The 25,029-nt window shown below is 36.7% G+C and overlaps 3 protein-coding genes across 4 annotated transcripts; 2 read left to right on the top strand and 1 right to left on the bottom strand.

Moving 5' to 3' along the window:
• Positions 1-2,384: 2,384 nt before the first annotated feature.
• LOC121750861 (LOB domain-containing protein 1-like) lies at positions 2,385-3,888 on the bottom strand. The gene is made up of 2 exons (XM_042145494.1): positions 3,591-3,888; positions 2,385-2,959 (listed from the first exon to the last, which is right to left on the bottom strand). The coding sequence occupies exons 1-2, from the start codon at positions 3,822-3,824 to the stop codon at positions 2,636-2,638; spliced, it is 558 nt and encodes a 185-aa protein (XP_042001428.1). The 5' UTR covers positions 3,825-3,888; the 3' UTR covers positions 2,385-2,635.
• A 9,649-nt stretch (positions 3,889-13,537) lies between these two features.
• Positions 13,538-19,146, top strand: LOC121750211 (disease resistance protein RPP13-like). Of its 2 annotated transcripts, none has more exons than XM_042144702.1 (2): positions 13,538-13,979; positions 17,490-19,146. In XM_042144702.1, exons 1-2 carry the CDS (start codon positions 13,571-13,573, stop codon positions 17,516-17,518), a joined length of 438 nt encoding a protein of 145 aa, XP_042000636.1. In that variant the 5' UTR covers positions 13,538-13,570; the 3' UTR covers positions 17,519-19,146. The 2 variants fall into 2 exon arrangements, with proteins under 2 accessions (XP_042000636.1, XP_042000635.1); XM_042144701.1 differs by lacking the exon at positions 17,490-19,146 and adding an exon at positions 14,345-14,690.
• A 1,360-nt stretch (positions 19,147-20,506) lies between these two features.
• LOC121751593 lies at positions 20,507-22,219 on the top strand. Its single transcript, XM_042146366.1, has 5 exons — positions 20,507-20,629; positions 20,715-20,893; positions 20,974-21,061; positions 21,236-21,603; positions 21,908-22,219. The coding sequence occupies exons 2-5, from the start codon at positions 20,825-20,827 to the stop codon at positions 22,199-22,201; spliced, it is 819 nt and encodes a 272-aa protein (XP_042002300.1). The 5' UTR covers positions 20,507-20,629; positions 20,715-20,824; the 3' UTR covers positions 22,202-22,219.
• The last annotated feature ends 2,810 nt before the right edge of the window (positions 22,220-25,029 follow it).

The following is a 25,029-nucleotide window of genomic DNA, read 5'->3' as shown; positions in this document are numbered from 1 at the left end:
TTCCAATTCAATTCCAATTCCGTATATCAAACGAAGGCGTAATGCTATTCAACTTTCACACTGTCACTAATGAAAACTAAATTCTTATTCTCTTTTTTTTCTCATGAATTTGACGAGCTATTTAGATTTTCGATGCCAGATTCGACTTCAAGGTTCAGGCTATTATTTATACGTATAAAATTAGTAGTATTGAAACAACAGTAGAATTAATAAACAATTATTGGATATATCTTATTTGGAGTTACAAATATAAAACACAATACGAGCTTAGGTAATCATTGTTTACAGCATAAAACACCACAAAGGTCCACAATAGTATGAAAAAAAATATTGTAACCATTCAAATTTTCACACTAAACTCGCTTTGCAGGCTATATATCAGATATACTTAGTTCACTTAAATAAAATTATTCAAGAATCTTTCGCTACAAAGTCAATGGGTAAGTATAGCCAAATAGTATACAAATCCAAAATACAGTAAACTATTCAATTTTTACTACTATTATTATATGTGTAGGTCTCTGAAATTTTCTCTGTTAGAATATGTATTTTAGGAAAATTTTCTCAGTTATTATTGAAAAATTAGCATAATCCAATGACATAAAACAGTGGAAAACTAACTAAATAGACATTATTGCAAAGTTATCAAGATAGTAGTTGGTTCTGATACGCGTCAATCGATCATTCCACGATTATTTAATTATCAACAACTTTATTATTATTATAATTATCATGCACTTGATATAGATATTGTTTTTAATTAATATTTAAGTAACCATATATACATAGTCAATAAGTGTTACCGGATTATTAATAAATCAGATTAAAGTCCACACCACTTTCCAAGTTGTTTGGCGGATTTCGGTTGAATATTTATTTATAAAACAATGTGTCCATTTTTAGGTACGTTAAATACTTAAATATAGTATATACTTTATTAATTTATTAATTCTCAAGGTATTTGAGTGGACAAAGGTCTTATCATATGTGATACCAAATTACCAATAATAGAGTTCTATATATTGATTTGATTGCCTCTTACTCAAATTTGACTTCTTATTTCATAAATATTCCATCGCCTAAGAGATTAGATCGTCAAAATTTTTCTATTTTTTTTCTTGTTAGGTGTGTGACTTCATTGAATTACAAGATATTGTGATTATTACATAAGTGTCTACTCATATATCCCCTATTTCTAATTTACCTAAAAAATCCTTACTTATTACAAGGACTATTTTTTCCGTTTCCAAGAGAATTAGTAATGATTCTTTCATTTACTTTACTTTTATGATGGCTCAAATTTCCAGTTTTTTTTATTGAAGAGAATATTAGTATACATTTTAATTTTATCAATTAATATAATCTATACGGTTCATTGTCTAAAACTACTTCTATAACTAAACGAATTGAATGAAAAGTTTGCTATAGTTTTCACATTTTAGCTAAGCGGATTAATGCCGACATATTAAAGGCGAAAAACGACTGGTGATTGTCTTAAAAAGGCAATAGTATTATGAATTCACACATATATAAGACTTCACATTAAAATTTTGACATAAAAGTGTGTGTGTACATAGCCCAAAATCTTTGCAGCCAACATGTTTGAGAGGAGACGAATTAACTGAATTCTCATCATGCAAATTAAGTTAGTAAGGAGGAGTATTTAATATCTTGACTAGTGCAAAATCAAGAAATCTAATCATGAGGAATTTTATCTTCTAATACTATATGTATATCTTTCTAATTCAATTAATCATTACTTAATTAGGTAGTCTCCAAGATAAAATACTTATTAGGGGAATCCTTTTCTTCCCTTAAGAATTAAATATTACTCCCTGTAATTTGAACTGTTGATTTTTGATAATTCTGAGAAAAAATTTCTTCCCTTAAGAATTCAATAGTAACTTGAACGGTCGATTTTTGTAGCGTAATTTGCTGCTGTGTCAAAGTAGAGGATATTATTTTTAAAAAAAATTATGAAATTTGATCAAATGATAATCTGTCACACTATTTAAAAATCATGATCTTTAAAGTTGCGCGATATATTTTAGTTGTACACGTCTTTTCAATGCTCCCTCATCCCAAGAAAAGTGGTCTCATTTCTTTAAATTTTTGTTTGACCATCAAAGTGAGCCTTTCTAATACTCCGGACTTTATTTTCAATTAACAATATTTCAACCCCTCGTTCTTCTTTACTAATTTTGCATTAAAAAACATATAGCATGAAATAGTATTTGGTCATCATCTTTTGGATACTTATTATGTTAGATCAAAATGACGATGAACAAAATGAAATACTTACTTTGTGAGTGACATAATGTCTCGTTTTAACTCGATCCATGAAGGAAAGTGAAGGAAAAGCTAAAAGATGCAAAATACATGAATTCTAAGTTCCAAGGGGACTCCTTTTGTAAAGTCATGACCCTTTTCTTAATTCACTTCTCTTTCCTTTGGTCAAATTCACATTGCGAAATTACATATATCTAAGTATCTCAAACCCTAACCCATAACCTCAACTTGAATCAGTACAAGTACAACAACTAAATCAAAATCCTTTATTTTCTTGATAAATATTCTTGTAAGTATTATAGTATATGTCAAAATTAAGATTGTCTTTAATTCGGTGAATGGAACATCATGCCCATAGAGGCTCCCAAGCCACGCCCAAAACGCTCTCGTCCAAAAGGAAGGCCGAATTGTCGCGAAACGGCTGCAGATTTTCCTCGTCATTTTTCGCAGATGACATTTGCTTGCAAATGAGCTCGAACAAGTTGGAATTCTGGCATTGCATGTTCATGATCTCAGCCTGAGCTTTGGCTAGCTCGGCTTGAAGCTCACTGATCTGCTTTTGCAGGTGGCAGATCGCGCCCGCGCAGCCATACACCGGGTCCCTCAGCCTCGCGTTCGCCTCGTAAACCATGCTGTTAACAGCGTCCGCTCTTTGATCCTCAGGGAGTTCCTAAAGTTCAGTGGCAGAGTTGGGAATTTTGTTAATATTTATATTATATTTATATTCGTGAACGATATAAGTTTTAATGAAAAATTAGAGAGGGGACAGAAAATATGACTATTGTCAACGAAGTGGTTAATAAATATGGGATTTTATTAAATTAAATGAATGACTTTTGACTGAGTTTTAGTTTTTTGACTGAAGATAGTGATTTTTTGCAAATAATATTAGTACTACCATTATTAATTAGTTAATGGGCGTTCCAACAATATTGTTAGTTACAAACTAACATTTGATTAGAGAATTTTGACCTTAATAAATTGTCATTTTCAGATTTTGATAGTCGAGTTGCAATATAAACAAAAAATGAAGTCAAGAAAAAAGAAAAAGGAAATCTTGAAAAATCAACCCCCTTTTTTCTTGATTATTGGTGGAAACATGGACTAAAGAAAGACTCTTCAGTAGTGGATCATGAAAATTTTCCCACTTACTAAATTTTTAGAATGTAAAGTTTATAAACTCTCTTTTTTCTTATTCCCTCGATTTTTTCCACCAAATAAAAAAGTTAGTTTCACACTACAAATAAAAACACATTAAATTGCAAAAGTGAGATAATTATTTACAATAAATTTAAGCTGACCTGCAACAGCTTAATAATGTTGCTAGCGCCAAAAACACGATGAGCAATGGTGAATTTGAGGGGGTCTGTGGGCGGGAAGTAAGGGGCCAAGACGCATTTATCGACGCAGCGGCGGCGGAGGATCTTGCAGGCGGCGCAGGGGCTGAGAATGACAGGAGGGGACGAGGAGGAGGAGGTCGGGGATAGGACGGAGGGAGGGCTCGCATTCGCACTGGTGTTTCCGCTGTATCCCATTATAATCTCGGTGGAGTGGGGATAAGTTAAGTTACTGGGATCGCCGATGGATATCCTGTTTTAAAAAAAGTTGTGATGATGTAGTTTGTGGGCTTACAAACAGATATTAGGTATTTATAGAAGTGGGGGGTGGGGTTGGGGGGGTGGGGGGGGGGTGTTTGCTAGTTATGAGTTGTCTTCATGAGTTATCTTGTTACTCGGCAAAATGAGGAATAATGGATAATCAAATTTGAGGTTGTCCATATATGACGTCATCAAGCCACTTAGGTGACGTGATGAACATTTTACATTGTATCCAATTGTTTAGCAATTTAACAGCTAATATAAGTGTGACATGAATTTTTCTAGATATAAGTGGGTGCAGCTGCATGGATGACTTATCGTAAAAATTAGTACTATGTCCTATTTCGTTTATTCGATAAATTAAACACATGCTAATTATACATTCATAATACAAGTATACACTAGACTTTTTAAACTGTTCTATACTGAATGAATAAAGTTGTTACAATATTTCACGCTTAAGTTGATTGTAATTGGAAAAAAAATGAAGTTTTCATAACTCATGGGATTCAAACCACAGTGATTGTAATTGGAAAAGATTTATATATAAATCCATAAAAATTTTCTCATCGTTTTATATATATCTCTCGGCCTTGGTATATTCAACATATATTAGTCTCAGTATATAAGTATTCAACTTACTATAAATTTTCATATATAGAAATATTAGCAACAATTTTAATTAGCAAGTAGTCTCAATCACTAATTAAACATACTTTTTGATCACGAAATGGCAAATTAGTCTTAATATATATTTGTGAGTTTACAGTTTTCCACATGGAAGAATCAAAAGACTATCTAAAGACTTTTATATGATCACCTAGCCTCTCGGAAACATAGTAGTACTATTTTTTTTTGTATTGTAGACTTATATATAGCCATATAGTAATAATTAAATTGATTTAAATTCAATTGGATACCTTTTGATGAGTAGTTTCTCGTTAAGTAGGTCTGATAAGTAGATTTTTTATTATTAATTTAATTGACCTTTATTTTTTATATGCATGTTAATTGATATTCCATTGCAACAATATAGTACGCCTAGTTCAATTGGTAAAACGCTTTTATTCTATTTAATTGAGTAATTGAAATCCGAATCACCTAATATGTGTGAGTATATGCGCATGTATTATTCATGAAAATAAAATAAAATTATGTAATATGTCAATTTCAAAGAAGGCGTGTTCCTAGGTTTTATATATATATAGAGAGAGAGAGATGAAGTTATGAAGTCCGTTTGTAATTATACAAGCACCGGTCTTTTTAGTGCGAACGTAATTAACCCAATTTCCAATTCCTTCTAAGAAGCTATTGCAAATTTTATTATTTCTTTTTGAAGATGTAATGATTTGGAAATCGAATTTTCGTTTTGACTATTAAATATTATACATTTAGATTGATATATAAAATTCACACCCCGCGAAAAAAAATAAAGTAGCACTTCCTTCTAAGAATAGACGACGACTAATCCACGATTTTTTGGAATAGCAAACGGTTTTACAAGTCTACTAAATAGTGGAAAAATGCACCGTGGTACAAGTTTAAATGTGCACGGATGACTTTATTTTTCATATATACTTAGAAAAAGAAATTTATTTATGAGAAATTTTCATTTAAATAGAATTTGTAGTTCAATTTTGGCAAATTTTATAACTTTCAAACTCTTCGAATCAAATAATAACTTTAGTAAAATTCGCAATTAATTGTCTCATGAGACTAGATTTTAATGAAATTGGTGGTAACGTGGAATCCAATTAAATTTATGGACCAATTACAAATTGTACTAACGTAATAGACTAACTCGTTGAGTTTAAAAGTTATGACATTGACCAATTTTTTTTTTATTTAAATTGCAATTTTTTTTTTAATTTTTGAAAGCAAAGTATAACTAGTAGAACATACTTTCTTATAATTCACACGGGGGCCGAGGTTGCCGTCCGGTGCGGTTCCTACGGTACCGACTTTTTAACGCTGACAAAAGAACTGTTGAGGCCCGGTGGAAAGTCGGGATTAGGACAAGCGTTTTTGGCTAACTAAATGATTACGTGTCAGTTTACAATAAGGTAGATGGGAAACCGCTGAGCTCGTGCCCGGCAAGAATGCGACTTTCAGTGAATTGGTTTAGATTTGAAAACCAATTCATAAATAGTGACTGCCAAAAATAGTGACTACTTATCTTAATGCATAAATGGTGTTAATTTTCTACTTAGTATTGAAAAAAGAGATCAATTACATTTCTGAAGGAGCTTGGAAAATTGTATTATTCCATTATGATAAGTTTTTTTTCCTTTCGAAATTATCCTTTGCATATTTCTGTGAGTCTATTTCCAGCCTAACATGAAGTGATAGATGGAGAAAAATTGCTTGCGACTTGACTAACAGTTGGTTGCATTACCTATTTTTCTTACGATTTATCGACTCCCTATTTGTAGCAAATTAAATAAGTTTATCCTCTTCTTGTAAATTATTGATCTTTGTATGTTTATAATTACTAGTATTAAAAAAATAATAGTATAATGTTGTCCTCTTCTTGCACTCTTAGGGTATCCACAATAGGGGCGGCGCGCCGGCCGCCCGGGAGTCGCCTAAGCCGCGGCTATCCATAGTGGAGGACACGGGCGGCGCGGCCAGGACAGATGGGAGGGGGCGGAAAGGCCTTCGCCGACTACTCGGCGAGGACGCGGCGGAAGTGGCTTAGCTGCGGCGGTGCCCGCGGCAGCTTATTGCACGGCTAAGGCCGCTGCGGCTTAGCCGGTTTATTTTTTATATTTATTAATTTCGAAATTTGAATAAATTTTATTATAAATACCCCTCCCATCTTCATTTTCACTCCACACACATCTTCATACTCATTTCAACCTCTATCCACTTTTCACTCTCTAATTTTTCTATCTCTAAAAATGCACGGTGGAGACGAAGATTCACCCGACACCAGTACTTTTTTTCTTTTTTTTATTATTATCTCGTTTTCTAATTATTTACACTCCGATAATTTTAATCTTCATTGAATTAAAATATACAAAAAATAAAATAAAATGAAATGTGGCCAAAAAAGTGTCCACTATTGCTGTGGAAACTTTTTTTGTGGCTGTGGACAAATCAGAAGTGGCCAAGGACAAAAAAAGTGACTTGTCGAGAGAAGTGTCCTCCCTATTGTGGATACTCTTAGGGATAAATTTTGACGCGACAGGGAAATCCGGACACCAATCTTTCGTCCATATGTTGAGCTGCCATTGTAATTCTTTAGGTAGTATTGTACTCCTATATTTGGAATGAATTCATTTACCAACTAACTATTTAGATAGATATTATAGTTGTGTATTATTCAAAAGTGAAGAGAAGCATACCTAATTATAACTTGTTTTTTAAACAAGTGTTTTAAACGAGCTTGAATATAATTCAACGTAATTAGGACGAATACGGCTGGCTATATATACCTACTTATTGTTTTTAAAATTATATATTTGTGTATATGCCACTTGAAATTTTAAAAAATTATAAATATAGTAGCAGTATATATCGATAAATTTCCACACACTTACGGAGTATATTATTCTCAATCTTTTGAAAGCTTGATCAGTTCTGAGAAAGAAGTTAAAAATATCTGTATGGAATTGAAGATAAATCCAAATATAATTATAGTTATTAAACCCAAGTTTTTCTTTTCATCTTCCATTCTTAGCCAAATAAGAGTACCTAATTAACAGTAAAATTTCTTAGTTTGGTCAATGATGTATAGTATATTTTGGCTAATACGTTGACAACCCAATAGTATATAGTAGTATATAATTATATTTTTAGGTATTTTACATTTAAAATTGATTTACTAATATTAAATAATTTAAAATGAATTAGAAATAATATATACTGCACAATAATTTAGGAAAATATTATTTTTTAAATAATGCATGAATTTATGATAAATCTTCCAAATCTTATAACCTTTAATATTAGGTGATGTGATAAATAACTAATAGTATAATAATTAATAAAATCCATTTAAATAAAATTGGTATGGTTCAATTTAAAATTTAGGCACATACTACTTTTTATACATATATTTTTATTCTCGCCGGTAGATGTCCTGGTGTCGAACAAAAAAAACAATCGAAATATAAGGAAATTTATTTGAGGTGACATTTTCGAAAAAAAATAGTTTTGAGCTACAAACGAAAATTTAAGTTAATCAAAGAAGGGAAGAAAATGCAAAATCTAGGATAAACTGATATTGGTTCCTAAATTCCTTGACATTATCGACTTTAGGAAACAACGAATGGATAAGTAATCATAATTAATTCATTCAGTCAACATCAAAATTGGCAAGTGCTACCAAACTGCGAACCTAGTAGTAATAAATTTGAGCAAACCAAAATGTAATGATTATTCCTTCCATTAATCACCATAAAGAAAATTCCCCTCTAAATTTCTTGCTTATGTGCTGTAGAAAATTCCAGACTTTTATCAATTAATAAGAAAAAAAGGTGGAGAAAGAGATTTGATTTTCAAAAGAAAAGATACGTGTCTCCATTATTGATGCGATGGATTATAATTAATTCAATAATTATCTAAGCACGAATGAAAATGATTCCAGATAGATAGGTTAATTAGTGAGGTAAGATTTGTTAGCCACCAACAAAAAGATCAGCATTAATAATGAAACTTTTCATTTGGTTTAAAGCTATGGTGAGACTATTTCTCTCTGATGGATGAGGATCGACAAATAATACTACAACGTAAGGGAAATCTACTGCATTTCTCTCTTCTAGAATACTTAATTGAAACTTGGCCTCGTCCTTGCTGACGTGTGCGGCTCGTTTGCTATCATTTTCTTATTTATAAGCGACTTTTAGATAGAACGATTGCTTTCTAATTTTGTTAGTTCTCAATCATGACCTATGACCCAAGTGATTAATTTCTTAATCTCCTTATGTTACTAAAAAAATTCTAGATTTAGGAAAGTCTTGATGTTGGGCCAAAACCCATATATGGTTAGAAAGTTAACGGTGATGATATCTTTTGGAATTTATTATCATAACAATTGCCGTGTAGGGTCTCTCAGTCTCATGCCATGCATGTGCTATATTAGTCAATATATATATTTTTTCAATATATTTTGCATCAAACAAAAAGAATTGTTGTACAAGTACAACTGGAGCTTTGATATTTGAGGTGTGGCATATATTTCTACTTATATATTGTACATTTGTACTATATATGAGATTTCACAATTATGTCACTACTAGCTTGATCTGACCTGAACAAAATAAACTGATACTTAAATATGATACAAATTTAAAAATTGGGAATGGCAATAATTCAAGGGTTTTTCAATTATAGTGTTGCGAGTCTTTCCAATTGGCAGGAATCTATGTGTATTAATTAATGATTCAGAATTTGATGATAATGTGAATGTTAGAAACTGTGAAGTACATGTACCATGTTGCACATATTCTTTAAGGTTGGACTCCACTTTCCAAGTCCCTACAGCCCTTTTTCAGACAATTGAATTTATCAGTTACATGTATGCATTTTTTTTCCATCACCAATTTCATAATGAATTCTAGATAAAATCAGTCTTATTATATGATAGTAGTCAAGTGTGACAAACTCAGATCTGTAAAGAAAGTGGAGTAGTAATTAAACAACATATGACTTTTAGCCTTAAAATAACTAATAGTTTTACATTTAGGCCCATTGGATGAGAGGTGACATTTTCAATCTATAAATTGTAGATTTAGTTAAAAAAAAAATTTGTTAGTAGTCATGATTAGTGTTGAAAGTGTAGTGTAGAAGTTGAGTCTAAAATGGTGAAGAAGTCTTGTAATGAAAAGGAAAGAACATACATAGTCTTAGCCATCTCTAAGTTTAAAAAATGGAACATATAGTAATCGATTTCCACTAACTAAATTGACTTAGAATTCCCCAATTTCGTCGACAATGATGTCGTGTATGACATGATCATCAATGTTTAATTTACTCAATTTTTAATGCTTCTTCTTGGTGTATGTATATATCGAATTGGGCCCCTTTGACATAAAAGGCTTCAATAAGATTTTATGGGCCTATTAATTCTATACTTATATTGGGCCTCTTGTTTAGGTGTGCGAATATTATTACGGTATGGGCTCAAATTACAAAGAGCCCAGCTTGTATTATACAAACAAGACAATCCAAAAATACCATTCAAAACCCATGAGTTAAAAAATCTACTCATACGTATAGACCTATATGAGACCCACCTACCTAGGCGTGTTCACATCTCTAGAACCGCCGGTTTTGGTTCCGAAAATATTAAAATCGTAACCAGACCGTGACGGATTTCACGCCACAGGACATAACCGTCAACAGCTTGTTCTTGTTCAGATTTAGAGACTTGGGTTTTCTCACTAGTTTTTGCGGTTTCGATCCGATTCCGATTTAGCACTAATTCAAAATAGAAATCGACCGGTTTCGGTTTTGATTTAATAATTTAATTGATTAATTTATGATAAGAGATTAATATATGATAGTAATAAAATGTGTATTCTCATCTTTTTAACGGAAACATTTTGATTCGAGATGACACATATCATATGTGTGTAGTAGTTTTTTATAAATATAAAATTATCAAGATAATAAATTAGTTTAAAAAGTATAAATTTTTTGCAGCCTAATTAGTCGATTAAAGTATACCAAAACCTGAGAATTTACAATTGCAAAAAAAGTAAATAATCCGTAAATGAAAAAAGGTTTGTATCATCATTGCCTCTATTATTGACTTATTGTGTTTGTGTATGGAGATTCACTATATGGAGTCACATGCTTGGAAAAGGAAGACTCAATATTTTATTGTGTGAATATATTACTCCATATTTAATGAAATATATAATACCTCGAAATACAAACATTACTAAAACATCCACTTGATTCAAAAACGCATTAAAACTGCCAGGCTAGCTTGTTGACATTTCGATCTTCATTTGATCTAAGGGCATCCACTATAATGCATGCGCGCTTATAGCCCCGGCGGGGGACGACAGCGGGGCTATCTATAGTGGGGAGAACGTCCGCCCGGAGGCCGACGAAATTTCCGGGGCGGACGGTCATCAGGCGATTTTTGTGCGAGGACGCGCCGATCCGGGGCGGACGTTTAATTTTTTTTTTTCTAAATTCAATTTAATTTACCTATAAATACACTCCATTCCTTTCATTATTTTCACATCATTCCACCTCTTCATCACTCATACTTTCTCTCACTAGAATTTGTGGACTGAAATGGACGATTTGTGGAACGACGCGTGGAATTATCTGATTCAAGAGGTGCAGTACGAGGCCGAGGAGGAGGAAGCGGCGCGCGCGGCGGAAGTGGCGGAGGGCGCGATCCCTCGTGCGATTAGTCGTCGGCGGACCATCCAACGAGACCATAGCGGAGCGCACCAGCGTCTAATGCCGGACTACTTTGTGGATAACCGTCGTTATCCACCCGAGATTTTCCACCGCCGATTCAGAATGTCACAACGGCTCTTCAACCATATAGCAACGATTTTGGCGGAGCGTTACCGGTGCTTCACCCTCCGAAGTGATTGCGCTGGCCGGATCGGGTTGTCTACGCTTCAGAAGTGCACCACTGCAATCCGGCAGCTTGCGTACGCCGGACCAGCTGATATGTTCGACGAATACCTACAGATGGGTGAGACGACTAGCCTAACGGTGCTTAGGCAGTTTTGTAAGGGGATTCGAGATATATTTGGTGGGGAGTTCCTACGAAAGCCCACCCGTGATGAGTGTCAAAGACTGCTGGATATGCACGGTTCGATCTACGGTTTCCCAGGAATGTTAGGAAGCATCGATTGCATGCATTGGGGGTGGAAGAACTGTCATGTGGCGTGGAAAGGCCAGTTCACAACTGGATTCAAAAGCAAACATCCATCGATGATTCTGGAAGCCGTTGCTGACTACCGTTTGCGGATCTGGCATGCGTATTTTGGTGTTGCAGGTTTGAACAACGACATCAATGTTCTTCAGTCATCGCCGCTCTTCAATGATGAGTGCCGGAGGGAGGGTCCAGAAATCAGCTTCGTAGCCAACGACACGCAGTACAGTAGGGGATACTATTTGACAGATGCGATATATCCTTGGTGGCCAGTATTCGTCAAGACAATTCGTCAACCGGTTGGTCCGAAGAAACAATATTTTGCGCGGAAACAAGAGGGTGCTAGGAAGGATGTTGAGCGAGCTTTTGGTGTCCTCCAATCGCGGTGGGCCATTATACGGTGCCCGACACGAGTTTGGCACGAAGATGATGTCGCGAATATCATGTTAGCATGTATCATATTGCATAATATGATAATAGAAGATGAAGGATTTGCGGCAAAGCGCTAGGCACCGGAATAGGGCGCAAGTACAAGTAACGGTGTTGCCTCCGCGCCGATCCAGATGGGCGTACCATGGAGCAATGAATATTTGATCCAATGTTTCAGTGATATGCACAGGACCACAGCACATACCACACTCCATGCCGATTTGATTGAAGAAGTTTGGGCACGTTGGGGAGGCTGCGCAGTGTGAACACCGTTGTGATTTTCAATAGATTAAATTTTCGTTGTATAATTTTTCCAGTACTTTAATACGACAAAAATTTAGTAGTTAATTTTAATTTCTTCACGTATAGCCGTTTTCTTCTAATTACGTATACTCCGATAAATTTAACTATAATTGAATTAACATAAATGAAAAAAAATTGGGGCTATTGGAAGTGTTCACTATAGTGGCGGAAACAAAAATTTTTGGGTGCGGACAAAAAAACTGGGTCTGTGAACAAATCTTCCAAGTTTTACTTGTTTTACTTGTTTAAAATTTTCCACTTAAAATACACCTCCATATCTTCTTATTTAGCATCATATTTCTCCGTAAAATTACCATAAAATAAATCTTCCAAGAATTCCTAAAAAAAATACATTACATTACTTCTTATTTATTTAATTAATTATTTTTATCATGAATGTTTAATGACTAGAAAGAAGAAAGAATAAGTAAAAACATAAATAGATTTAGGCTTTTTAGGTGAAATTGTATTAGTACTTAATTTGATAGCTGGGATTTGGTTGACGGTGAGTTAGATAAAGTCATCTATTGATACGGTCTATGATATTGTCTACATCTCATTTTATACTAATATTTGTTATTTACTATATAGTCTAAATATTAGTATGGAATTTATACTTTAAAAAAACATTATTTTACATGTTCATGATAAGTGAAGTGTGACTTGATTAGTAATAAATGGTTAATTATTTTTGGCACATGTGGCTCTCTATCTCACATTTGCTTTCCTATTTTTTGTCCCATTTTCAATTTGTTACTTACTTTTTGTTATTTTAAGTAATGATTTTAAGATTATTAAATAGGATTAACTAAATCCACATTAAGATCTATAATTATTCTTTCATCTTTATTTGTATTTTCTTAGTAAAAGAAGTCTGTTTTGGTTGATTATTCCAAATCATATTATTTAATTTTTTAATTTTTTTTTTGTGATAAATGATGTTATTATTATTATTATTATTATTATTATTATTATTATTATTATTATTATTATTATTAGTTATTGAATATATAAACGGTCATGTAAATTTAGGCCTGGCAACGGGGTAAATTCGTCTGATAAATCACCAAGATTGGCTCAGTGGCAAAACGACAAACAGATGGTGGGCATGGAAAAGGACGTTGAAATCCTCCTCGAGAAGGCAATCTTGTGTGAGGGAGATGACCTTACCATCGCCGCCATCACAGGCGACGGCGGAAGCGGGAAGTCTTCCCTCGCGAGGATTGTATTCAACTTCGCGGCGGTGGGCGAAGCATTTGAGCGGCGCGGGTGGGTGGTGGTTTCAGAGGAAGTGAGGGTAAGAGACATGATCAAGGAGCTCTGTGTGCAGATGAAGAGAACAGAGACGATGGAGTGGGAATTGAATCTTATGGATGGGTTAGAATTGCCGGAGCTTCAGCAACGGCTTTACCAGCGCCTCGAGGGGAAAAGGTATTTCATAGTTTTCGACAACATGCGCCGCGACGAGGACTGGGCTGAGGCGCTTGGACAGGCTCTCCCCGGTGAAGGTGCGTTTCCGTTGAATTATGTGCTGTGATATTCAATTTGATTTCGAAAATTATCAATATCTGTTTAAATTATAGCGGGATGGATCATGGATGAAATATCTGTTCAATTTGATTATCGTCATGACTAATTATCACGTGATTATCTATCAACGATTAACTTCATGAACCGAACAGCCCCATACTGAACGATACACGTTTCAATGTAAAAATTGATAGAAAAGGGGATATTCTTTCAGAGAAACATGCATCCAAAAGTTTGCTAGATTTAGTTGATTTCGATGTTCAAATTAAGCGATATTCTTGTTTGTCGAATCATTTTTAAGTGAGCTAGTTATACTCATCAAACTAAGTTTTTGGTCGGACAGTTAAAGGATGTAGGTTTCTTCTTACAATGCCTAATCCACTTTCCGATGACGAGGATGGATACGTTCATACCATGAAATGTTTGGACTCGAACGAAAGCTGGCTCTTGTTTCTCATCACTGTCTCAGACGGGAAGGATCTGGAAGATTTGTCGGATATAGGCAAACAAATCTTGAACAAATGCAACGGCCTTCCGTTAGCAATCACCTTGGTAGGAGGCCTACTGTTAAGGGTGAAGTTCCCTTAACACGATAAAAGGAAGTCGCCGGAGCTTTGCCGGTCGATCAAACCAAGATTTAGGATTGCAAAAAGATAAAATACGATAAAAGCTAAAAAGATAATTTCATATTTCTTGATTGAAATAGAAGAATACAATATCTCCTATTTATAAGACTACTCTGACTTAGGGAATAAGAAATAAAGATACTAAGAATATATGGAAAGATATGCTAAATCAATACTAAACTAAATAATAGATATATGGGATATTCGTAGAGATATTCTCGTATCAACTCCCCCACGGTTAAAATCCACCTTGTCCTCAAGGTGGGAACCACGACATAACCAAGAGTGTCGCGAACATAAGCTTTGGCGAGACCTCCCCTCCTGGATCAAACGATCGGTGCCGATAAAGAAACAAACTTTGTATACTAGATCGACACCATGACTCAATTATGCCGGTGAACATAAGCTTTGTTGCTCCAATAAATCTACTATTAGATAGACTCTTAACTAGAATAAAGTTATCTGCACAACAGACAACATTCTCCTCAAGCAAAGCCTCTATATCATATTTTATTCTCAATTCATGATGTGTTGGAACAATAATTCCATCCCCATTTTTGTCATCATATGACTCAACGAGCAATTGAGGCCTCATATTGTCGTTCATGAGGATCACTTTGCAGGACTCGTCGTCTAGAACATCAAGAGTAACACCATTATTATTGCGAGTAGCATTGTTGGAAACATCTTTAATATCCTCAGGAATATCCTCACTCAATACCATTGTGGGAGTATTATCAATATTCTCCGCAGCTATATTTTCATCATCAATGTTCTCCTCAAACCGAGCGGTCACACGGGCGAGCAGGGCGGCTTGGTCCAATCTATACACACGTAACTTCTCGTTGTAATCGTTTACGGCGGCTAGTTGGGCAGGGGAGGGCGATCGAACCCTGAGGTTGGTAATATTGTTGAGACCACGCGGCTGCCCCGAATCAATAAACTCCCGGGACTGTTGAGGCAGGAGCGTGGAGCCAGATCGTGGCTGGACAACAGCAGGCAGCAACGCTGTGCCGGGACTCAGTGATCGGTCGAACTGCGATGGTTGGTACGTAGGCTGCATATGCAGCACTCCAGGCGGGTGGTGAATCGGCTGCCATTGTTGATAACCGGTGTGGAAGGTCTGTGGGCAGCGGTAGCTGGGTGGGTCCCAACATGAGGGTTGACGGGGCTGCTCGGCGCGGACATTATGAGGCTGGTGGTGTAACCCCGGATACCCGGCGTTAGGATTTTGTTGAGGAACTGGTCCATCTACGAACGGGAGCGGCGACTGATCGCGTAGCCATGGCGGGTCCCAGCAGGTAGGCTGTCGGGCCTGGTAGGCCGGCTGTGCATATGGGTCTGGCCTAGTCTGGTAGTTGTGCGGCTGCTGTACCTCGCGCTGAGGTGCGTGGTAGGCGTCGCGAAAATTGTGTGGCTGGGTATATGAGCCTGGGCTGGTCAAGGTCAACTGACCAAAGGGTGGATACCATTGGCTCGTGACAGAGGCGTGCGTGAGTGGCTGATATGGCTGCCATCGCCGCTCCGGCATCTCCGGTTGTAGAGTAGGTGGGTCCGGATCAGGCTGTGGCTGGACTGGTGGTCGAAATTCTCCAACGAACCGATCTGTATCGTCCAGGCAAGTCTCCAATTTCGATACCACCGTCATCAGGCGATCAAGGATCGCGGCTATAGGGTCCGCTGCTTTCACCTCCTGGAGCAGCGACATCTCCGCGTCAAGGACAGTTTCTGTTCGCGGTGTCGCCCATGGCTGATATTGTTGGTTTCGACAATACATGACGTGGCTGTTGAGATGGTGGTAATCCGGAGGATGAGATGCCGAATCTTGTTGTTGCACGTAAGAACTCAGGCCTAAATAGGCCAGTTGTTCTAGCGGCACCAAATGCGGCTGGCGGTAGGGATCAGGCTCGTATGTGGGTGGTGGTGGCGCGGGTTGACGCTGACCCAGCTGGTCCCACGCCTCATGCCCATTGTGAGATTGGTGATCGGGGAATCGGTTGCCCCACGGCTGGAGCTGCTGCGACCGCGTCGACGGCGGCAACTCCCAGGTCGAGTTCCTCTCGCGCGATGTGGGCGGCAGCTCCCACGTCGACGACTGCTGCGGTGTGAAACCAGCCCGAAACGTGCCCGACGCACAACTAGGGTTAGGGCGAAACCCCTCGGGCCGGCCCAAAAAGGCTGCGTTCGCCGGTGGCGGCGGCGTAGTGACTGATACAGCCGCAAACGGCTGTGTGAACGGCAAGGGACCCTCCAGCGGGCGTGAGTGTGCGCGGCTGTGCGGTGGCTCCGGATCCGGTCGTAGCATATGGCGTGAGGATTGGCGGCGATCATACTCGTCCATGCGAGTCTGTAGCCGAGCCATACGCGCCAGAATATGCTCGATCATCACCTTAATCGGATCGAGGGAGGATGACTCGACCGCGACAATCTGACATGAGTTCATCAATGAAAGCACCAATTGTTAAGGGTGAAGTTCCCTTAACACGATAAAAGGAAGTCGCCGGAGCTTTGCCGGTCGATCAAACCAAGATTTAGGATTGCAAAAAGATAAAATACGATAAAAGCTAAAAAGATAATTTCATATTTCTTGATTGAAATAGAAGAATACAATATCTCCTATTTATAAGACTACTCTGACTTAGGGAATAAGAAATAAAGATACTAAGAATATATGGAAAGATATGCTAAATCAATACTAAACTAAATAATAGATATATGGGATATTCGTAGAGATATTCTCGTATCACCTACTCACGAAGCTACAAAGGTTCTAATATGAATATATTTATTTATTTTATATGTTTATGGTTACTTTTTATGATTTTTGAAGTTTGATTTGATTAAGTTTATTTTCCTGTATAGGTCCATTTCTGAATGGGAGAAAGTTCTAGAAGAAATAAGATGCAGCGATGGTACCATACAAGCAATCCTCAATCTAAGCTACCAATATCTGTCTCCAGAGTTAAAATCATGCTTCCTCCGTCTCGGCTTCTTTGAGCCTGGTGCTATTATCAGCGCCAGAAAGCTCGTCGATCTGTGGGTTTCGGAAGGGATCATCCACGAAGAAGCGGGAAAAACAAGAGATGAGATCGCGATGGCCTATTTAGAAGAGCTGGCTGATCGCAGTCTGGTTGAAATCAAGGATATATCCTTCGATGGTCGTATAAAAAGCTGCGTTGTTCACGATCTGATCAGAGATATATCCGTGAGAATTGCGGAAGAGGAAATAAGATTCGAAAGTGAATCTTCAGACACATCAGACCGCTGCCACCGTGTCCTGGACTGCAGCCAGGGGAGATTCAACGGTTCTATTTATGGAAACAAACAGATCCGGTCCTTGTGGTCCGCCGTGGGGCCCAGCCATATCTCTTTGCAGCGGCGTTTTCGTCTTACTGGATGAGCTTTCAGCTCCTGAGGATTCTCGACTTCGAAGGGTGTGTGGCGATGAAGCAGCTTCCAACTCCAATAGGTGTGTTGTTCGGATTGAGGTATCTGAGTGTGAGAGAGATAACGGAATCTCTGAGATTCCTAGGTGGCTTCCTAGGCTTGTCAACCTTGAGATTCTTGACATGAGGGTGCTCTCGGGGATTGACATGTCCGATGTTTTAGGGAAAATGCGGCGGCTGAGGCGGCTTTACGCGTTTTCTTTCTATTTTGGGAAATTTCTAGAGATAACCGGTTTGAAGTCACTGCAGAAGCTGAGCTATGTGAATTTCAAAGAATCAGACGTCAAGAAGTTGCAAAGATGACTAGTCTTCCGAATTGGGAATAAATCTGTTCGGAATCTTTGATGCAAGCCGGCTTTTTCGCTTCTTAGGGAGACTGGAGAATCTTGTGAATTCTGTCAAGAACTTGAGTTTGGACGGTTTAGGAAGTATGCGTCGTCTCACGAGGCTCAAGATTCACGGCCAAATACCTTCGATGCCCTCGGCATTCCCTCCGAATCTCTCCCATCTGACTCTGGAGTGGCTGCGTGTGAGAGAGAATCCGATGCCGTTGCTGGGGAAGCTCGAGAAGCTGGAGTGTCTCAAGATGGACGGCGGAGATGGTGGCGGCGAGTGATGGGTTTCGAAAGCTTCGGGTGCTTGTTTTGAAATGTATGAGTATGCTGGAGAGGGTGGTGGTGGAGGAGGAAGGAGCGTGGGCGGAGGTCAGGAAAGTGGTGGTCGAGCGGTGCTCGGGTTTGGAGGGGTTGCCGGAGGAGATGGTGAGGAATGTGGATGAGTTGAAGGTTGTGGCGAGTAAGAGAGTTGCTTGTAGGTTGAGGGGTGAAGATTCGGACATGATTTGTAATGTTCGTTTTGTGCACGTAGTTGATGATTCGGGTGCAGATTACTGATTAGGTAGTAGATCTAGTTGAGTTTTCAAATGTCTACTTGTTTTAAATTATCTTAATGTTAGATCTAATAAGTTATACTAGGAAAAATTTTAGATGATTAGAAGAGACTTACAAAACTAGAAAAATATATAAGAAAATATTTTTGATGAATAGTAATGATAGATAATTATCTTAAATAAATCCAGTGGGTTCCACACCCTACCGTTACATACAATAATTTTTGAATTGTCAACTCGAAATCACATTGTAATGAATTCGTAAAGCGGTTACTAATGGTTTACATTGATTTTAATTAAATATAAATAATTTAGCCAAAAATATGCACCTAATTACTCCAGCACCCACGAGGCCACGACCAAGCTATACCTCACCTTTCAAAATATAAGAAACTAAAATAAAAAACACGTACTAAGAAATTGGTGAGATGACCAATTGATTTTTTTTTTAAATTCATAATTAATTATTCAAATTTGGAAAGATAATGCTAAATTTTTTATGATTTTATTTCCAATTAAAGCTTTTAATTTAAAAATCCAACGGCAGATTCTTTTCCAAAATTAAAAATAATTCACCTAGAGCACTAAATACGCATATCCTAATTTTCCTTTCCTGATTTTTCTCTCCTAGTTTAAAATGACAGTTTGTATCTATACAGAGGTTACAAAATAAAAGAAAAAAGTTGAAGAATGGAATTCGGGCACAGTGGCGATGTGATGAAGAAAAGGACAAGTTTTGGATTAAGTGTTGCAGATGAAAAGATTAAACTCATTGATATTCTGTCTGAAGATGATTATTTTCTTGTTTCTTCACCATTCTGTGATCATTCCCTTCAATCCTCCATTTCAGGTTCTACTATATTTCTCAATTCTTAATCCTTAATTTTATGGTAAAATGTTTTGAATATTCTATCTTAAATCTGTTTCTAATACTTGAAATTCAATAGAACTTGAAAGAATGGAACAAAAAGAGAAAAATCTATTTTATGGTAATTCTGAAGAATCTAGACCAAGTTTTCTTAGAAGAAGCTTAGCATGGGACAGCGCCTTCGATAGTTCAGGTACCTGCGAACGCAGAATTTGTTTTCGATGGGAACTGAACAATTTATATTTCGTATTCGAAATGTTAGATAGAAGAATTTTTCTATGATTTATTTTGATGATCATTAATGTCTTTTATATCAAATATTTAATAATTATATGAAAATACTTTTGGTACGACAATTTACATTGTGTAGATGATAGGGGGTTTATTTACTATGATAAACTACATAAATAAATGATAAATTTTGTTTTTCTATGTTAAAGACATTTGATTCAAAATATGGGAACTACTAAAATATCATAAAGCTTTCCATTACTTTTCATCATTTTTTAATAATAAATTTACAATCAAAGAGAATGCATTCTTACATCAACAGGAGTTCTGGATCAAGAGGATTTCTTGTTCATAAACAATGGAGCCAGCGAGACCAGTCTGCTACCTGCTAATCATGAAGTCCGAAATCGAATATACGAACCCGAATCCACTCTGAATGATGCTGGTTTATCTGCAGACTGGTTTGAGCTTCAACCATCATTCATTGAATCTATGACAAGCAAATCTTTGAATTTGAATGTGGTTGAGAGAAAGAGTTCAAAATCTGGATTAAAACCTATTGTCCAATGTAAATTATGCAAACATGATCATTTAATTACTACTACTTTCTTGTCTGAGCATAATTATATTTACAAAATGTTTGTTTTTTGCAGCTTCAAGGAAAGGAGATATGTTGTGTAAAAACAAGGTTGTTTGAGTGATTTTAGCATCCATATTAATTTTGTCTAGAATGAAAATGTTTTTTTTTTCTTTTTTTTTATAGATGAAAACTAATCCAGCTTCAATTGGAAAAAGCATCAATCTGGAGAGTGAAGGGAAGATGAAAAAAGAGGTAAATTGAATACAAAATTGTTGTCTATTTCTTATCATGTAGAAAAACTTATTTTTTTAAAACTAATTTGCTCTCTATAGTTATCAATCAGAAGAGCATCATGCAACAAGAATTTGTCAAGAATATCAAACCTCAGCATGGATAATAAATCCATGAAAACCAGTCTAGGTAATTCTTAACGTCTTATCTCTCTTCTCGTTAAAATACTCAACTACCATTTTCTCTCTGCTTTAAGTATTCAACAACTATGCTTAAAATCCCTTGCTGTAAAGTGGTAATCTTGAATGGAAAGAACGAAGTACTATTTTATGATCTAATTTATTTGATTTGAATCTTTAATAGGGCAAGGTTTGGTGATACAAGAAAAAACTACCAACAAGTCATCATTATCATCAAATCTTCAACCTTTTACCTCTCTCTTATCAACCAAATTCTCTCCTATCTTTTCACCAATAACTGCAACACCTTCTACCCTTTCCAGAAGAAAATCTGAATTAAAAAAACCTCAGAATTCTGCTCCAGTTAGGAAAAAATGGAATTGGAACAATAGTGCTTCAACTCATTCAAGCGCATCCCGACAATCTCAAGCACTCTCATCACCTGTCCATAAGCAGCGAAGATCCGTTGACTCGAAGGATGTGAAAGAAGCATCAAATATGAGGCCTTCTGGACTCCGGCCGCCTTCACCCTGCCACAGATTCTTCGATGAGGTTCGTTTCCAAATAAATATTTTTGGATTGTATGTCTATAGGTTTACTATATATTGAGATCAAAGCCATTTACATGATTAAGTTCGGTCAAATTCTAACCAGGTTTGAAATTCGAATATTAAATCATAAAGTATCATTTCTTCGCAACTGTTGTACAACACGAAGTCTTCAGATTATACTCAAAATGACCTAATAATAGTCTGTGTTAAAGCTTTAGACTGTAATTTGACCAAATTTCATGATTTGAATACATATATGTTCCCTTTACTACTAAATTTTCTAATGAATTAAATTGGGAGTGTAGAGCACTCCACAGCAAGCAGAAAGAAGCAGAAAACTGCCTCAGAGAAATCACAGAAACCCTAGCTCCGAATCGGCCAAAAGTGGTGCTTCCACCATCGATAATCTCTGCAGAAGTTTCGAGGGTTTTGCTCTCAATGGGGGGAGTTGGAGAACGGCGTCGACGAAGCCCTGCCGGAGAACTCCTCTGGCAGACAGATCATCGAAATGCAATTTCAGTGGAGCATTTGCATCGCCGTTGATGGAACCCAAGAAAGACAAGTTGGTGAGGAGGGCTTCATCTGTTAGACATGTCTAGTCATATTACAAATTAAGAATATTGCAAGTTGTTTGTTACAAACAATTTTGTCAAGATGTGTTATGTCAATTTTATCACAAACATTTTACCTCAAATTAATGAGCTAAATCACTTCAAATTAATCATCAAAGAGACTCTCCATTTGGCGCGGACAGAAGGATGGATTTGCCCGGGAGTCGGGTTTGGGATCGCGAACGTGGAACTTGAACTAGCGATGCTTCTCTACCATTTCGATTGGATTATCCCTCATAGGACGGAGAAAGTATAATTTCCAAAAAATATTTATCATATCAATATAATACTTGAAAAAAAATATAACTATATGATTTTTTAGCATATAAGTTACGAATAAAACATGTAGTCATAAATTCTGTAGTGGTACAAGAGCAATGGTCGATCAATTGGGCATGGCCGATGACCACCTAAAAACATTTTTTAATTTATTTACAAATGAAATATACAAATAGTGATGATGTGGAAATGGGATGGGAAGTGTGATAGGCCTTTCTTCTATTGCAAAGAGATAAGCCTATTGGTAAAATTCTGACATGGAAATAGGAAAAAAAGAATGCCCTTGAGATAAGCATAGTGCTATATTTGTGTTTGATACAAACTTAGGACAAAAATTTTAATCTATCAAAGTCCATGATTTAAACTCCATGGGAGAGGGAGCTACTTCAGTTGGGAGAAAGAGCTCCGATCCGCCTGAAATGACTTTCCGATGACAACAACTTTCCTTCAAACAATATTTTGGTGTCTCAAACGGTCTACTATGGCGGAGTTGCTGGAGATAATCACATCTTCACAACTTATGAATCACAACAAAACCAATAACCTCTAACACTCTTTTTATTTGAACAAAACCTCAAATATAAAATTGTAATCGACTCACTTCTTCAAAATTGTTAACAAATCAGTCGAGACAAAAAGGAATATGCATTGTTGGCTTTAATCTAATACTCCCTCCGTCCCCAAAGAATATGCACTTTGGGTTCGGTACGGATTTTAATGCAAAATTGGTAAAATAAGAGAAAGGTGGAGAGAAAAAGTAAATAAAGAATTGTTAGTGGATCATGGGTCCCACCTCATTAGAGAGGAGAGTTTCTAAAATTAGAAAGTACATATTCTTGTGGGACAGAGGGATAGAGTATTAAAAATCTCCCAAATTAGACAACATGTTACTGAATAAAATATTCCCCTAATCCATATACATATATAAATTGTCTTGTTCATGGACGATGATATTGCAGAACCAGCGGAAGACAAAGGGTTCCAAATCATTCAAAAATACTTTATTTAACTATTGATAACAGCACACTTTTCATTCCCTAATCCCTATACAATGCAGCAGATGGAGCCGCTCACTTCAAAAAAAATCAATGAGAATATTAAATACTCAGCAGGCCTCATAGAGCATAGGCAGTTATTTTAGGCAGATTTAACACTTGGAGGTTTATCACTATCATCTATTCAAAGTGAGCGACCTACGATGAAGTAAGACATATATTCATGTTATTTATATATTTAGTTCATTACACGTTTATAAAATCAAACAGAAGAAACACCTAAAGATATGAAAATGTCTTCCTTAATCATTAGTTTTACAAGTTCCAAAACAGAAGCCAACTAAGGAAATTATGTTCTCTAGCTATTCAAAATGCACCAACAAACTCATTAGTTAAATAGAGAGTCACTCATAATAATTATGAGGCTACTGCCTCTCCCTCATCTGATTTTATGCGAATTAGAGACGCATGAGCCTCATGCGCCTCTCCCTAAGACGCATGACGCTCATGCGTCGTCTAATAAAATAAAATAAAAATAGTGACTCATGACGCTTATGCGTTTTTACCTGTGACGCATGACGCTTATGCGTTGTTCAAAAAAATTCGAAAAAATAGAGAGACGCATGACCCTCATGCGTCTCCCTGGAAGACGCATAATTGTCATGTGTTTCATTAAAAGTAGACGCATGAGGATCATGCGTCTCTCCCAAAGGCGGAATAAAAAAAAATCCAGTACAAGGAATGTTATTTGTGTTCTAGAACAAAAAAGAAAAGAAAAAACCCACTATAGATAGTCAGATCATAGGTCATTCCAATGGGCTGGTTTGTATTTTCAATGAACCAATGTCTCTCTTTTTGTGGAACCCAGCCTCTCGAATCTCGGTCCAATTGCCCGAACTAGACTGCTGCGATGGTATCATAAAGTGCGGGATAGGTTGGGATGGGGAGAGTGATGCGCACAAGGTGTTTGCTGTTTTGTCTGTGAAGAAAGATGAGAGCAAAATGATGGGTAGCATTTACAGCAGCGAGACGAATCCATGGAAAGCGATAGAAGAGTACGATTTGTTTGATTGGATTGGGGAGTTTGTGTGTGGGAGGATGCGGGTTTTAAGAAGTGGATGGATTGAGACGTTCGACTTGAAGAGCGGGGTGTTTGGGAGGATAGAGCTTCCGGAGAGTGTCCATGGATTGTATCCGACGGTAGATGTGGATTCCGACACTGGGGGTGCCTGAGATTGGTGTACTGTGTGATCAGTGGCGGATACAGTAAGCAGCAGTGAGGGGCTTAAGCCATTCCCAAAAGTTTTTTTAAAATGTTTTTCTTCTTCTAAATTTCTTAAAATTTTTAAAATTTATCCATAGCCCTTCCTTAAATTTTGCAGTAGGAGAGCATATTGTCGAGTGTTGATGAGTGGAAGGGGCTGAAAAATCTGAAAATTGGAGGGTTGCAGAAAAAAAATGGATGCCGCAACTTGCAACTGGAAGAAGACGACTAGTTGTAATGGAAATTATTATTATAATAAAATATCGCACGCTCTCCTA

This window comes from Salvia splendens, chromosome 10 (genome assembly GCF_004379255.2).
Source record: "Salvia splendens isolate huo1 chromosome 10, SspV2, whole genome shotgun sequence".
In the NCBI taxonomy this organism is placed as follows: Eukaryota; Viridiplantae; Streptophyta; class Magnoliopsida; order Lamiales; family Lamiaceae; genus Salvia; species Salvia splendens.
This window is presented reverse-complemented; position numbering and strand designations above follow the sequence as displayed.